Source organism: Carcharodon carcharias, chromosome 14, assembly GCF_017639515.1.
Source record: "Carcharodon carcharias isolate sCarCar2 chromosome 14, sCarCar2.pri, whole genome shotgun sequence".
Taxonomy (NCBI): domain Eukaryota; kingdom Metazoa; phylum Chordata; class Chondrichthyes; order Lamniformes; family Lamnidae; genus Carcharodon; species Carcharodon carcharias.
This window is the reverse complement of record NC_054480.1, coordinates 95,212,700-95,229,259: the sequence shown is the minus strand read 5'-3', so window position 1 is coordinate 95,229,259 and position 16,560 is coordinate 95,212,700. Positions and strand designations below refer to the sequence as shown.

The 16,560-nt window shown below is 53.2% G+C and overlaps 1 protein-coding gene across 14 annotated transcripts in view; it reads right to left on the bottom strand.

Annotated features, from left to right (window-relative positions):
• Positions 1-8,056, bottom strand: part of LOC121287648 (polypyrimidine tract-binding protein 1) — a 35,786-nt gene extending 27,730 nt beyond the window's left edge. For 6 of the 14 annotated variants that reach the window (XM_041205590.1, XM_041205593.1, XM_041205601.1 and 3 more), the window contains exons 1-2: positions 7,967-8,056; positions 5,005-5,035 (exon numbers count right to left, since the gene is read on the bottom strand). In XM_041205590.1, coding sequence (XP_041061524.1) covers positions 5,005-5,035; positions 7,967-7,974 — 39 coding nt within the window. In that variant the 5' untranslated portion in view covers positions 7,975-8,056. Of the gene's footprint in view, positions 1-5,004; positions 5,036-6,061; positions 6,775-7,966 lie in introns of those variants that run through there. The other 8 variants (XM_041205591.1, XM_041205595.1, XM_041205594.1 and 5 more) reach the window with 4 other exon arrangements.
• Positions 8,057-16,560: the final 8,504 nt, after the last annotated feature.

Genomic DNA, 16,560 nt, shown 5'->3' with positions numbered 1-16,560 from the left:
AGGCCATGACATTTTTACTGGTGTCATGCTCACAATTGGTCACACTAATCCAGCTGTATTTAATGCCCCTACTTAAAGCCCATATGCTTTATTAATCACCTTGTCCAACTTGTCCTGCCACCTTCAAAGCCTTGTGATTATACGCCCCCATGACTCTACTTAGCCTAGCCCCCAATCCACTGAATAGTACCATTTAGATTATGTAGCCTCACCATACTGTTCCTCACAAAATGCATCGCTACACTTGTCCATATTAAATGCATCTGCCACATGTCTGCCCATTACATGAGTCTTTACCCTCGAAGTCTGTAACTATCTGGCTTACTATTTATTATGCTGCCATATTTTGTATCATCTACACTCAAGAATTGTACTCCCTATATCCAAACCCAGGTCATTTAAATCCAAAGCAACCCCCATTGCAAGCTTCTCCAGTCAGAAAAACATTCAGCCATTTTGTCTCCTATCCCTTAGGCAATTACACACCCAAGTTACCACCATCTACAATGCCATATGCTTCTATTTTTTAAATAAATCTATTAAATGATGCATTGCATGCTTAACACAAGTTCATATATAGATCCACTGTACTACCTTCGTCAACCCTGTTACTTTAAAAATGTCACAGGTCAGTTACACATGATTCACCATTAACAAATGTGTATTCGCTATCCCTTATTAATCCATATTTCTCCAAGACAGAAGTCATTTTTGTCCATGACAATGATCTTTAGTGGTTTTGTCTCCACTGATATTAGTCTTGTTTGGCTGGGGGTTACCAGTTTACCCTACTCCCTCCTTTTATAAACATTTGCAATCCTCCAGTTCTCTGCCACCACTCTACTTTCCATCAACTTCATCCCAGTTACCCTCAGCAACCTGGAATATTTTCCATCTAGATGAGATGACAATCTGTCATCTCATTTCTATTTGTTATCCTATCCAATATCACAACTTCCCCCTCTACTACATTATCAACATCCCTTGAAAGCTGCTGCAAAATACCCAATCATGTCCTTGTTTGAGAACTGAATTCCTGTTCCTTTTTCAATTTCCCCCTTCAGCCTGTATTTGGCATTGTTCTTTTCAAAAGAGGTTTATGACCAAACTAGTCACTTTTTACCTGGCTTTGGAGTTCCCTTCTAACCTCTTTGTGAACATATCTGGTGTGTACCAAACTATTTCCACCTTAAAAGGTCATTCACTGTTTTCTAACCAAACTGTTTCCAGTCCACATGCACTAGGATGCAGTCTCAAATAAAAAGATCACTAATGGGCTCTCTTACAGTTGAATATTTTCACCTTTGATATAAAAGGAACAAAGAAATAACATTACCACCTCGATGTTCTCCCATTGAAATACACTCCATTTGCCTTACTTCATTCTGAAGAATTTGACCCAATTCTGCTTTCTTCCTCATTAGGCAAGAGATTGTGTTTACATTTTAGGAATTCTCCATCCACCTTGCCCTTTACTGTCATCTGAAATCTGACTATAGATGTGATCCTCCATTTTCTGACTGTTGAGGGTATATAGTGAAAATCTAGCTTCTGATATTAAAACAGCTATGATATCCAGACAATGACAGCAGGAACGCTGACTGAAGTCCATAGCTTCAAATGCCTCAAATCATTTCCCACAAAAATTTCAAATGAAAACTCAACAGCAAAATTTGATCAGCAAGTGCCAAAAGCTGGAAGAATAAAGCTCACATATAAAACATAGTGGTCAGGGAACTAAACAGAACACATTGGGTAAAAAAGATATCAGCCAGTAGACGGATTAATTTTGGTTGGTAAGAGCTTTGCTCAAAGAGTCAGTGATTTGATTTCTCTTCACTCCCCTAAGGGGTAGAAAGAAATCACGAATAAATGACAACTTAAAAAATACGTCTACAGATCTTTCACTGGTATACTTGTGCCAATTTATTACTCACCACACCCTCAATACAGACATACGCAGCTGAACCTAGTTTCCAAAGGTAACTGATTGTGTAACTGCTAAGGCGGGGCAAAAATCAGCTCATTTCAGGCACAGCATGAGCTTTTGATCACAGCCAGACTGAAATCTGACTGAGCTAGTCCATGGCAACATGCTTGGGAACATTACTGAGATATTACCACATTGAACCAATACAGCAGTTAACTATCAGGAGAGGTGAGAGAAGCTACATATCCATTGCTACCAAATAGGTGCACGTCAACAGATTCTGGTAATGCATTTGACTGTGTAGGTCCACAATACTATATCAAATATTGCACTGCAAAACAGCCTCTAAAAAGGAAAGATCAGTAACCACCTCATACTTGGAGCCAGCAGAAAAATGAAATGAGGAAGAGTGGGTTGTAGTGTCACTGTGCCATGCTCACTTAAAATCCAGAATTTTTGCCAAAGCATTAATCTCCATTTGGGAATTAGCCAGCACTGATGGTAATTTGAGCTCCAGAAAAGGCATTACAGGAGAAGCACTGCCTGTAGAGTTCAGACATGCAGTTGAAATGAGAGCTGATGCCTGTCTCAGCATTTGTCTGCTGAGTAATTTGATACTATAAGCTTAATATTCAATATTAATGGAAGCCCAAGATAACAGCTCAGCTCCATTTCTTGGAATATCACTTTCTGGACCAAACTTCATTCTTGGAACATATTCTGCCCTCAACAAAAGCTTCACTACTATTTCACTAATACAGGCATCACAAGCAATGCTGGATTACAATTTATTGATTATAGCAACCAAAGGAAATCATTTCACATCTACAAAGTCTAAATACTAAACAGAGAAACTCAGTACTTCACAAACACTAACAGGTTACATGTGAGCACAGATCAAAGGGCCACAATCAGGTGCCAACTCTAGATTTAAACACATGAAATGACACTAGACAAGATTCCTTCCAACCCATTGCTCTACAATTATTTCATAAATGAAGTTCTGCACCAGCTTTGTAAAACCAAGCGTCCATGTAGTTTGTTGCATTATAAATCCTACATTAGGCTAAGTAATAATGCCACTTAATTATCTTTATCCAACTGTAAATCTCATGTCAACTGTAAAAAGGCTCAAGAGTACAATTTTTAAAAATAGTCTGGGAAACTTATTGAAAACCAAAGATCTCCACTGTTGATGTCTTAGATCATTGATAGATTTAAAACTGCAAACTAGAAACTACAAGGTCAAGTCATCCAATGGAACAGCTGTATGAGAAAAAGCAATTCAAATATTCTAAAGGAAAATAAAAATGGAGTAGGGAAAGAGCAAGAGATTCTAACCCATAAGATATAAAGCAGATTCTAGAACTGCATGAATACAAGCTGGAAATTTAATAAATATAGGCTCGAGTTAAGAGGCAATACCAGAATCAGAGATAAATTATTTCTGTTAACAAAAGCTCTACAGTTTTTACAAAAAGTCGACTCACTAGATTGGGCCCTCCTCCAAACAAACACCAACCATACTCTTGAAATCAAAAATCACTTCTGCAAACTTGCATTAGACAGATCATCTTATACATCCAATCCACGAAGCAATTTGAGGTAGGAACTTGCTGGAAAAGCCAGGATCTTTGCCCCAACACTCGCATTGCATTATAATGCAATTACATTATACTAATAGACTCCACGCCCTAATCCAGGTGGTGGTTTCTCTGAACCTCTGGAGGCAGACAGAAAGCAAACAGACTACACAACTCACCCAGTGCTCCCAACCTGTACAGACATGTACAAAATAACTGCAAAGGTCTTAGCAATGTTAATTATACTTGGAAAGCTGCTTCACCAGATTTTAAGACAAGAGTCTCATTGCATTGCAGAAGCATAAACTTTGAGCGGGAATTTTAGGAAAAGGAATTTTAGACCTAGGCATTTACTTCATTCATTTATTTCCATTTACTTCAGCAGAATTCCTGCTTTGCAAAGCAGTACCAACCTACCTTGCAAGACAAAGGAAGAATCAACAGGGCACATCACACCAAGTATAGAATACAACAAACAGAAATGTTCTTACAGTTACTGACCTGCTTAGAACTTGGAAGCTGCCTCTTCACAAAAGGGTTTCTGATGTGTAAGCTGGTATGACTTGACTTAAGTATCTTAAGTTGTAAAAGTATATTCTAGACTATGCTTAGTTTACCAAGACTAAATCTATGTAAACCTGGTCCAACTTTAACCCTTTAAAAATGAACCAAATCAGATTGGTCATAAAGATCCAACTAGCCCCCAGGCAAGTAGTTAACTATGTGCACTTAATAAAATGGATTGGAGTAGGTTCCACACTCCACTGCCTGCAAGACTAGAGACATCAGCTGTCCCACTTGCCTGTTTGTGTGAGAGGAAACTACAACCACAACCTGCTGCGATTGCCTCTCTCCGATGTATTATCTGTAACATTGTCCGGTCAGTGTTTAACTCAAATCGTAAATTGAAATGTCAGCAAGCACAAGAATGATGCTCCTGTGGAGCCCAAGTAATGCTTCCTCATATCCTCCTAATATTGCTCCAGAAAGTGGCTTTTCTCACATACAACTCTTGGGTAATTTGCATCCAGGAATACCATAACCAATGCTAATCATCCCTTTACAGACCCTCTCCCAGCAGGGAAGATGATCAAGAGTGAAAAGCTAATTTTCTCCTCCCTCCAGACAATGAGCTGAATTGGAACACCTCCACTTTGGTCTAACTGACACAGTCAATTCATTATAAACCAGGAAGCAAACCAGAAAGATGCTTTTCCATGTCAGCTGCTCACTTGCAACTTAGGCAGAGTCATGACTTGAAAGAAAAAAAATCCAACACTTCCAGTTTTAAAAGTTGTGTAACTACTGAACTTTAAAAACCTAACCTGGCGAGAGGTGAAAACAAAGCTAGAGTACATCTATGGAAGTGAACCCCAGGGGAGACAAAAACTGAAAGAGTACATCTATGGAAATGAGCTCCAGTTATATTACAGAGTAACCAGAAGTGAAGGACATTAAAGGCCAGTTATGGAAGTTAGTTTTTAAACTTACCTTTGTACCAACTGTTATATCTTGGACAATGCTGTAATGTGAACAGAGATAGAAAAAGTTAGATAACAAGTTCATCACATACCACTATTGGCTAAGAGAACATTCCAAGTGCTTCTGCAGTTTAAGGGAAGGGTCAGACTTCACTATAACCTAACAGCGAGTCTACACAATTTTTTCAATAATTTACCTCACACCCCCCCCAGTTACCCTCCCACAGGAACGCACTATGCCTCTGCAAAAAAAAAAATCAAAAAACAAAGATTTAAAAAGGCCACAGAAAAAGGCAATTTCAACATTTATGGCAAGTAAAAAAGGACAGAAAGTTCACAAGACATCAAAATGCAGACATGAGAAGAGGAAAGATCTGACCATAGCAATGGAATGCAAAAGAACTTATTTTCCTCTTGAAATTGCACCCAAAGTTACAGCCCACATTAGATGGATGCTACTTTTAGTACTTGGAGCATTACACAAAATGTCTGCCTTTGTCTAGAACTCATTACGTATCCTTTCGTGCCACTTTAACCTGGGTTTTTGAACATTCCATTCTTTAGGACCCGTGATTGGAATAGAGTAATTGTTAGGTAATGTGAAAAAACATGTGGAATGCTGAGGTCAGGTAGTCTCATACAGGGTCAGCACATACTTAGCCTCAGCAAAATAGGGAAACTATGCATCTGTAATCCTCATTATGCAGAAAATCAGTTTTTATGAAATACGAGAGCTAGCAAGGAACTTTTAAATTCTACAAAACAAAAATGCAGCAAGGATCTGTTTCCTTGCCTTTCAGAAGGGGAAGAAAAACAGCCACCCTCTGCTGCTAAAGACTGCAAACATGTGAACATCAGACTTGGTTGTAATTCCAATCCACCACCTCCAGTGAAAATTGGGTTGCTAGTGCGATGTCTGTATTCACATGATAGCCGCAGACAAAACCAGAAAGCACTTATATCCTTTCCCTGTGCCCCACACACACCTCACATAGACAAAATCCCATTGTATATGGATACACAAGAATGCTCGAGGATTATGCAACTGGTTTCAAACAAGCACTTACACATCAAGAGGGTGGAGTCATTTCCTCATTCATAAAGTCTCATGACCACACGAGGACAAACTTCAAAAGAAACCCAACATTAAGTATTTCAATCAAATGCATGATTCACGAGAAGCCCCGAAATCTAAACCGTTTGCAGCTGAACCACGCCATGCTGCTTCCACAGGACTCGGCGTGAAACATGTCGATTAAACTGAGCCACTGAAAATCAACTGGAGCTAAGAATGCCGCTTGGTAGCCAGACATTGCAATTCTAAAAGTCATCCCCAGCCATACAAATGGCCGCACACGATGCACGCTTCACCGATATCCCCCACTGCTCAGGTTTTCCACTGCCCAGTCCCCGAAACTACAATCTGCTATTCAACCACCGGGTCATCAAATAACAAGCTAGTTGCGTTCATCGGAATCAGTTCAGATATGTTTCAAACCAGGAAACAGGATCGAAACCCACACAAAGGAAACCTGGTTGAAAGGTGAAGCCGACACAGTAGGGGCAGCCATGTGGCCGGGGCACCGAGCTCACACCCAGCCTAACGCACGGGCCCCGGGCCGAACACTACCGGAACGCCGGATGAAGCAAGGCCCCTGCCTCTTCACCGCCCCAGCGCCGCCATTTCGAGTTGAGCGCGTTTGGGGCCCGGCTTCCTGTTCAGGACTCGACTCCCAAATTCAAACTCCAACCGCAGCCGGATCCAACGGCCCAGAAACCACCCGCGTGCGGGGACCCGACCCTCATTCCCCCCCCTGCCCCCACCCGGACCCTCAACTTTCGCACCCCGATCTCCTCCCTGGGCTTCCTCCTCCTCGGCACCCCCCGCCGATCTCCTCCCTGTGCCCCCTCCTCTTCGGCATCCCCCACCCCGATCTCCTCCTCGGGCCCATCCCCCCCCCACCCCGATCTCCTCCTCGGGCCCATCCTCCCCCCACCCCGATCTCCTCCTCGGGCCCATCCCCCCCCCCCCCCCCCCCCACGATCTCCTTCTCGCACCCCCCCCCCGATCTCCTCCTCGGGCCCATCCCCCCCCCCCCCCCCCCACGATCTCCTTCTCGCACCCCCCCCCGATCTCCTCCTCGGGCCCAACCCCCCCCCCGATCTCCTCCTCGGGCCCAACCCCCCCCCCGATCTCCTCCTCGGGCCCACCCCCCCCCCCCCGATCTCCTCCTCGGGCCCAACCCCCCCCCCGATCTCCTCCTCGGGCCCAAACCCCCCCCCCCGATCTCCTCCTCGGGCCCAAACCCCCCCCCCCGATCTCCTCCTCGGGCCCAAACCCCCCCCCCCCGATCTCCTCCTCGGGCCCAACCCCGCCCCCCCCCCCCCCCCCCGATCTCCTCCTCGGGCCCAACCCCGCCCCCCCCCCCCCCCCCGATCTCCTCCTCGGGCCCAACCCCCCCCCCCCCCGATCTCCTCCTCGGGCCCAACCCCCCCCCCCCGATCTCCTCCTCGGGCCCAACCCCCCCCCCCCGATCTCCTCCTCGGGCCCAACCACCACCCCCCCCGATCTCCTCCTCGGGCCCCCTCCTCCTCCCTGGGGGCCCCCCAGACCCTCATCCTCCTTCCGGCTGGACGCCAAGCCGCATCACTCCCCTTCACCCCATCATTCCCCTTCACCACTCCCCCCCAACCGCGCGCGCGCACACCGGTCCCGCGTGCTCAGGCCTCTTCCCCCAACCACCCCTCCCCCCCGGGGCCCGAGAGCGGCCCGCGTGCTTAGGCCTGTCCCCTCCTCTCCCCGCCCGCTCAGCCCGAGTTCGTCACTCGATCCCAACTTTTCGGACACTTTGAAGCCAAGCACGACGGCGCGAACCCGGTTACATCTTCACTTTCAACCTCTTCCCTCCTGTTCCTCACCCTAGGGCAGCGCTGAGCCAGCCCTAGTGGTGGGAGAGGGGCGGACTCCTTACCCGTCCATTGCAGACCGGAGAGCGCAGAAAGAAAAACCGCGGCTGTTGTAGCCGACCCCCTAACATATACTCGGACAAAATGGCGCCACATCAATCACAGTTCAACGCCACTTCCTATTGGATGCAGCACGGTAAGGGGCGGGTCCGTTCCGCTTCTGATTGGACGGTCCAAAAAGTAAACGTGGAGCTTCCTGTCAATCAAACGACCAGCTCAAACCGGAAATATAACTCACTTACTGTCAATCAAATACCTTCCCCACTGCTGATTGGACAGAAACAGTTAGGGACTGAGGGATGAAATCCCCAGGCTAGCTCCTGGTAGGCGTCAATGAAATCCGACGAAGGACAGTGATTGGATAGAGTCCCTCCGAGCCCCCACCAACTCCAACTGCCAACAGAGCAACCGTTAGAGTGGGGGAGGGAGGGAGTGAGTGAGAGAGAGAGAGAGAGAGAATGGGGGTGCGGTGGGAGAGAGAATGGGACAGAGTGGAGTAAGAGAGAGAGAGAATGGGACGTTGTAGGGTGAGAGAATGGAGGAGTGGAGTGAGAAAGAGAAAATGGGGGTGAAGTGGAGTGAGAGACAGAATGGGACGGAGAGAGAGAATGGGGGTGGAGGGAGAGAGAGAATGGGGGTGGAGGGAGAGAGAGAATGGGGGTGGAGGGAGAGAGAGAATGGGGTGGAGGGAGAGAGAGAATGGGGGTGGAGTGAGAGAGAATGGGACGGAGAGAGAGAATGGGACGGAGTGAGAGTGAATGGGGATGAAGTGGAGTGAGAATGGGGGTGGAGTGAGAATGGGGTGGAGTGAGAGAGAGAATGGGACAGAGAGAGAATGGGGGTGAAGTGGAGTGAGAGAGAGAATGGGAAGGAGTGAGAGTGAATGCGGGTGAAGTGGAGTGAGAATGGGGTGGAGTGAGAATGGGGTGGAGTGAGAGAGAGAATGGGACAGAGAGAGAATGGGGGTGAAGTGGAGTGAGAGAGAGAATGAGACGGAGTGGAGTGAGAAAGAGAATGGGACGGAGAGAGAATGGGGGTGAGGTGGAGTGAGAGAGAGAATGGGGGTGGAGTGAGAATGGGACTGGAGTGAGAATGGGACTGGAGTGAGAATGGGACTGGAGTGAGAATGGGACTGGAGTGAGAATGGGACTGGAGTGAGAATGGGACGAGTGAGAATGGGACGGAGTGGAGTGAGACGAGAATGGGACGGAGTGGAGTGAGACGAGAATGGGACGGAGTGGAGTGAGAACGAGAATGGGACGGAGTAGAGTGAGACGAGAATGGGACGGAGTGGAGTGAGAACGAGAATGGGACGGAGTAGAGTGAGAACGAGAATGGGACGGAGTGGAGTGAGAACGAGAATGGGACGGAGCGGAGTGGGAGAGAGAATGGGACGGAGCGGAGTGGGAGAGAGAATGGGACGGAGCGGATGGGAGAGAGAATGGGACGGAGCGGAGTGGGAGACAGAATGGGACGGAGCGGAGTGGGAGACAGAATGGGACGGAGCGGAGTGGGAGACAGAATGGGACGGAGCGGAGTGGGAGACAGAATGGGACGGAGCGGAGTGGGAGACAGAATGGGACGGAGCGGAGTGGGAGAGAGAATGGGACGGGGCGGAGTGGGAGAGAGAATGGGACGGGGCGGAGTGGGAGAGAGAATGGGACGGGGCGGAGTGGGAGAGAGAATGGGACGGGGCGGAGTGGGAGAGAGAATGGGACGGGGCGGAGTGGGAGAGAGAATGGGACGGGGCGGAGTGGGAGAGAGAATGGGACGGGGCGGAGTGGGAGAGAGAATGGGACGGGGCGGAGTGGGAGAGAGAATGGGACGGGGCGGAGTGGGAGAGAGAATGGGACGGGGCGGAGTGGGAGAGAGAATGGGACGGGGCGGAGTGGGAGAGAGAATGGGACGGGGCGGAGTGGGAGAGAGAATGGGACGGGGCGGAGTGGGAGAGAGAATGGGACGGGGCGGAGTGGGAGAGAGAATGGGACGGGGCGGAGTGGGAGAGAGAATGGGACGGGGCGGAGTGGGAGAGAGAATGGGACGGGGCGGAGTGGGAGAGAGAATGGGACGGGGCGGAGTGGGAGAGAGAATGGGACGGGGCGGAGTGGGAGAGAGAATGGGACGGGGCGGAGTGGGAGAGAGAATGGGACGGGGCGGAGTGGGAGAGAGAATGGGACGGGGCGGAGTGGGAGAGAGAATGGGACGGGGCGGAGTGGGAGAGAGAATGGGACGGGGCGGAGTGGGAGAGAGAATGGGACGGGGCGGAGTGGGAGAGAGAATGGGACGGGGCGGAGTGGGAGAGAGAATGGGACGGGGCGGAGTGGGAGAGAGAATGGGACGGGGCGGAGTGGGAGAGAGAATGGGACGGGGCGGAGTGGGAGAGAGAATGGGACGGGGCGGAGTGGGAGAGAGAATGGGACGGGGCGGAGTGGGAGAGAGAATGGGACGGGGCGGAGTGGGAGAGAGAATGGGACGGGGCGGAGTGGGAGAGAGAATGGGACGGGGCGGAGTGGGAGAGAGAATGGGACGGGGCGGAGTGGGAGAGAGAATGGGACGGGGCGGAGTGGGAGAGAGAACGGGACGGGGCGGAGTGGGAGAGAGAACGGGACGGGGCGGAGTGGGAGAGAGAACGGGACGGGGCGGAGTGGGAGAGAGAACGGGACGGGGCGGAGTGGGAGAGAGAACGGGACGGGGCGGAGTGGGAGAGAGAACGGGACGGGGCGGAGTGGGAGAGAGAACGGGACGGAGCGGAGTGAGAGAGAGAACGGGACGGAGCGGAGTGAGAGAATGGGACGGAACGGAGGGGAGAGAGAGAATGGGACGGAACGGAGTGAGAGAGGGAATGGGACGGGGCGGAGTGAGAGAATGGGACGGGGCGGAGTTAGAGAATGGGACGGAACGGAGGGGAGAGAGAGAATGGGACGGAACGGAGTGAGAGAGAAAATGGGACGGGGCGGAGTGAGAGAGAGAATGGGACGGGGCGGAGTGAGAGAGAGAATGGGACGGGGCGGAGTGAGAGAGAGAATGAGACGGGGCGGAGTGAGAGAGAGAATGGGACGGGGCGGAGTGAGAGAGAGAATGGGACGGGGCGGAGTGAGAGAGAGAATGGGACGGGGCGGAGTGAGAGAGAGAATGGGACGGGGCGGAGTGAGAGAGAGAATGGGACGGGGCGGAGTGAGAGAGAGAATGGGACGGGGCGGAGTGAGAGAGAGAATGGGACGGGGCGGAGTGAGAGAGAGAATGGGACGGGGCGGAGTGAGAGAGAGAATGGGACGGGGCGGAGTGAGAGAGAGAATGGGACGGGGCGGAGTGAGAGAGAGAATGGGACGGGGCGGAGTGAGAGAGAGAATGGGACGGGGCGGAGTGAGAGTGAGAATGGGACGGAGCGGAGTGAGAGAATGGGACGGGACGGAGTGAGGGAGAGAATGGGACAGAGCGGAGTGAGAGAATGGGACGGGGCGGAGTGAGAGAGAGAATGGGTCGGGGCGGAGTGAGAGAGAGAATGGGTCGGGGCGGAGTGAGAGAGAGAATGGGACGGGGCGGAGTGAGAGAGAGAATGGGACGGGGCGGTGTGACAGAGAGAATGGGACGGGGCGGAGTGAGAGAATGGGACGGGGCGGAGTGAGAGAGAGAATGGGACGGAGCGGAGTGAGAGAATGGGACGGAACGGAGGGGAGAGAGAGAATGGGACGGAACGGAGTGAGAGAGAGAATGGGACGGGGCGGAGTGAGAGAGAGAATGGGACGGGGCGGAGTGAGAGAGAGAATGGGACGGAGCGGAGTGAGAGAAAGGGACGGAGCGGAGTGAGAGAGAGAATGGGACGGAGCGGAGTGAGAGAATGGGACAGAACGGAGGGGAGTGAGAGAATGGGACGGAACGGAGTGAGAGAATGGGACGGAGCGAAGTGAGAGAGAGAATGGGACGGAGTGGAGTGAGAGAATGGGATGGAACCGAGGGGAGTGAGAGAATGGGACGGAACGGAGTGAGAGAGAGAATGGGACGGGGCGGAGTGAGAGAGAATGGGACGGGGCGGAGTGAGAGAGAGAATGGGACGGGGCGGAGTGAGAGAGGGAATGGGACGGGGCGGAGTGAGAGAGAGAATGGGACGGGGCGGAGTGAGAGAGAGAGAATGGGACGGGGCGGAGTGAGAGAGAGAATGGGACGGGGCGGAGTGAGAGAGAGAATGGGACGGGGCGGAGTGAGAGAGAGAATGGGACGGGGCGGAATGAGAGAGAGAATGGGACGGGGCGGAGTGAGAGAGAGAATGGGACGGGGCGGAGTGAGAGAGAGAATGGGACGGGGCGGAGTGAGAGTGAGAATGGGACGGAGCGGAGTGAGAGAATGGGACGGGGCGGAGTGAGGGAGAGAATGGGACGGAGCGGAGTGAGAGAATGGGACGGAACGGAGAGAGAGAGAATGGGACGGGGCGGAGTGAGAGAGAGAATGGGACGGGGCGGAGTGAGAGAGAGAATGGGACGGGGCGGAGTGAGAGAGAGAATGGGACGGAGCGGAGTGAGAGAAAGGGACGGAGCGGAGTGAGAGAGAGAATGGGACGGAGCGGAGTGAGAGAATGGGACGGAACGGAGGGGAGTGAGAGAATGGGACAGAACGGAGTGAGAGAATGGGACGGAGCGGAGTGAGAGAGAGAATGGGACGGAGTGGAGTGAGAGAATGGGATGGAACCGAGGGGAGTGAGAGAATGGGACGGAACGGAGTGAGAGAGAGAATGGGACGGGGCGGAGTGAGAGAGAATGGGACGGGGCGGAGTGAGAGAGAGAATGGGACGGGGCGGAGTGAGAGAGGGAATGGGACGGGGCGGAGTGAGAGAGAGAATGGGACGGGGCGGAGTGAGAGAGAGAGAATGGGACGGGGCGGAGTGAGAGAGAGAATGGGACGGGGCGGAGTGAGAGAGAGAATGGGACGGGGCGGAGTGAGAGAGAGAATGGGACGGGGCGGAGTGAGAGAGAGAATGGGACGGGGCGGAGTGAGAGAGAGAATGGGACGGGGCGGAGTGAGAGAGAGAATGGGACGGGGCGGAGTGAGAGAGAGAATGGGACGGGGCGGAGTGAGAGTGAGAATGGGACGGAGCGGAGTGAGAGAATGGGACGGGGCGGAGTGAGGGAGAGAATGGGACGGAACGGAAAGAGAGAGAATGGGACGGGGCGGAGTGAGAGAGAGAATGGGACGGAACGGAGAGAGAGAGAATGGGACGGGGCGGAGTGAGAGAGAGAATGGGATGGGGCGGAGTGAGAGAGAGAACGGGACGGGGCGGAGTGAGAGAGAGAACGGGACGGGGCGGAGTGAGAGAGAGAACGGGACGGGGCGGAGTGAGAGAGAGAATGGGACGGGGCGGAGTGAGAGAGAGAATGGGACGGAGCGGAGTGAGAGAGAGAATGGGACGGAGCACAGTGAGAGAATGGGACGGAACGGAGGGGAGAGAGAGAATGGGACGGAACGGAGTGAGGGAGAGAATGGGACGGGGCGGAGTGAGAGAGAGAATGGGACGGGGCGGAGTGAGAGAGAGAATGGGACGGGGCGGAGTGAGAGAGAGAATGGGACGGGGCGGAGTGAGAGAGAGAATGGGACGGGGCGGAGTGAGAGAGAGAATGGGACGGGGCGGAGTGAGAGAGAGAATGGGACGGGGCGGAGTGAGAGAGAGAATGGGACGGAGCGGAGTGAGAGAGAGAATGGGACGGGGCGGAGTGAGAGAGAGAATGGGACGGGGCGGAGTGAGAGAGAGAATGGGACGGGGCGGAGTGAGAGAGAGAATGGGACGGGGCGGAGTGAGAGAGAGAATGGGACGGGGCGGAGTGAGAGAGAGAATGGGACGGGGCGGAGTGAGAGAATGGGACGGAGCGGAGTGAGAGAGAGAATGGGACGGAGCGGAGTGAGAGAATGGGACGGAACGGAGGGGAGAGAGAGAATGGGACGGAACGGAGTGAGAGAGAGAATGGGACGGGGTGGAGTGAGAGAATGGGACGGAGCGGAGTGAGAGAGAGAATGGGACGGGGCGGAGTGAGAGAGAGAATGGGACGGGGCGGAGTGAGAGAGAGAATGGGAGGGGGCGGAGTGAGAGAATGGGACGGAGCGGAGTGAGAGAGAGAATGGGACGGAGCGGAGTGAGAGAATGGGACGGAACGGAGGGGAGAGAGAGAATGGGACGGAACGGAGTGAGAGAGAGAATGGGACGGGGTGGAGTGAGAGAATGGGACGGAGCGGAGTGAGAGAGAGAATGGGACGGAGCAGAGTGAGATAGAGAATGGGACAGAGTGAAGTGAGAGAATGGGACGGAACGGAGGGGAGAGAGAGAACGGGACGGAACGGAGTGAGAGAGAGAATGGGACGGGGCGGAGTGAGAGAGAGAATGGGACGGGGCGGAGTGAGAGAGAGAATGGGACGGAGTGGAGTGAGAGAAAGGGACGGAGCGGAGTGAGAGAGAGAATGGGACGGAGCGGAGTGAGAGAATGGGACTGAACGGAGGGGAGTGAGAGAATGGGACGGAACGGAGTGAGAGAATGGGACGGAGCGGAGTGAGAGAGAGAATGGGACGGAGTGGAGTGAGAGAATGGGATGGAACGGAGGGGAGTGAGAGAATGGGACGGAACGGAGTGAGAGAGAGAATGGGATGGGGCGGAGTGAAAGAGAGAATGGGACGGGGCGGAGTGAGAGAGAGAATGGGACGGGGCGGAGTGAGAGAGAGAATGGGACGGGGCGGAGTGAGAGAGAGAATGGGACGGAACGGAGTGAGAGAATGGGACGGAACGGAGTGAGAGAATGGGACGGAACGGAGTGAGAGAATGGGACGGAACGGAACGGAGTGAGAGAATGGGACGGAACGGAGTGAGAGAATGGGACGGAACGGAGTGAGAGAATGGGACGGAACGGAGTGAGAGAATGGGACGGAGCGGAGTGAGGGAGAGAATGGGACGGAGTGGAGTGAGAGAATGGGATGGAACGGAGGGGAGTGAGAGAATGGGACGGAACGGAGTGAGAGAGAGAATGGGACGGGGCGGAGTGAGGGAGAGAATTGGACGGGGCGGAGTGAGGGAGAGAATTGGACGGGGCGGAGTCAGTGAGAGAGAGAATGGGACGGGGCGGAGTGAGTGAGAGAGAGAATGGGACGGGGCGGAGTGAGAGAGAGAATGGGACGGAGCGGAGTGAGAGAATGGGACGGAACGGAGGGGAGTGAGAGAATGGGACGGGGCGGAGTGAGAGAGAGAATGGGACGGGGCGGAGTGAGAGAGAGAATGGGTCGGGGCGGAGTGAGAGAGAGAATGGGACGGGGCGGAGTGAGAGAGAGAATGGGACGGGGCAGAGTGAGAGAATGGGACGGAGCGGCGTGAGAGAGAGAATGGGACGGAGCGGAGTGAGAGAGAGAATGGGACGGAGTGGAGTGAGAGAATGGGACGGAACGGAGGGGAGAGAGAGAATGGGACGGAACGGAGTGAGAGAGTGAATGGGACGGGGCGGTGTGAGAGAGAGAATGGGACGGGGCGGAGTGAGAGAGAGAATGGGACGGGGCGGAGTGAGAGAGAGAATGGGACGGGGCGGAGTGAGAGAGAGAATGGGACGGGGCGGAGTGAGAGAGAGAATGGGACGGGGCGGAGTGAGAGAGAGAATGGGACGGGGCGGAGTGAGAGAGAGAATGGGACGGGGCGGAGTGAGAGAGAGAATGGGACGGGGCGGAGTGAGAGAGAGAATGGGACGGGGCGGAGTGAGAGAGAGAATGGGACGGGGCGGAGTGAGAGAGAGAATGGGACGGGGCGGAGTGAGAGAGAGAATGGGACGGGGCGGAGTGAGAGAGAGAATGGGACGGGGCGGAGTGAGAGAGAGAATGGGACGGGGCGGAGTGAGAGAGAGAATGGGACGGGGCGGAGTGAGAGAGAGAATGGGACGGGGCGGAGTGAGAGAGAGAATGGGACGGGGCGGAGTGAGAGAGAGAATGGGACGGGGCGGAGTGAGAGAGAGAATGGGACGGGGCGGAGTGAGAGAGAGAATGGGACGGGGCGGAGTGAGAGAGAGAATGGGACGGGGCGGAGTGAGAGAGAGAATGGGACGGGGGGGAGTGAGAGAGAGAATGGGAGGGGGCGGAGTGAGAGAATGGGACGGAGCGGAGTGAGAGAGAGAATGGGACGGAGCGGAGTGAGAGAATGGGACGGAACGGAGTGGAGAGAGAGAATGGGACGGAACGGAGTGAGAGAGAGAATGGGACGGGGTGGAGTGAGAGAATGGGACGGAGCGGAGTGAGAGAGAGAATGGGACGGAGCAGAGTGAGATAGAGAATGGGACGGAGTGAAGTGAGAGAATGGGACGGAACGGAGGGGAGAGAGAGAATGGGACGGAACGGAGTGAGAGAGAGAATGGGACGTGGCGGAGTGAGAGAGAGAATGGGACGGGGCGGAGTGAGAGAGAGAATGGGACGGGGCGGAGTGAGAGAGAGAATGGGACGGAGTGGAGTGAGAGAATGGGACGGAGCGGAGTGAGAGAGAGAATGGGACGGAGCGGAGTGAGAGAATGGGACTGAACGGAGGGGAGTGAGAGAATGGGACGGAACGGAGTGAGAGAATGGGACGGAGCGGAGTGAGAGAGAGAATGGGAC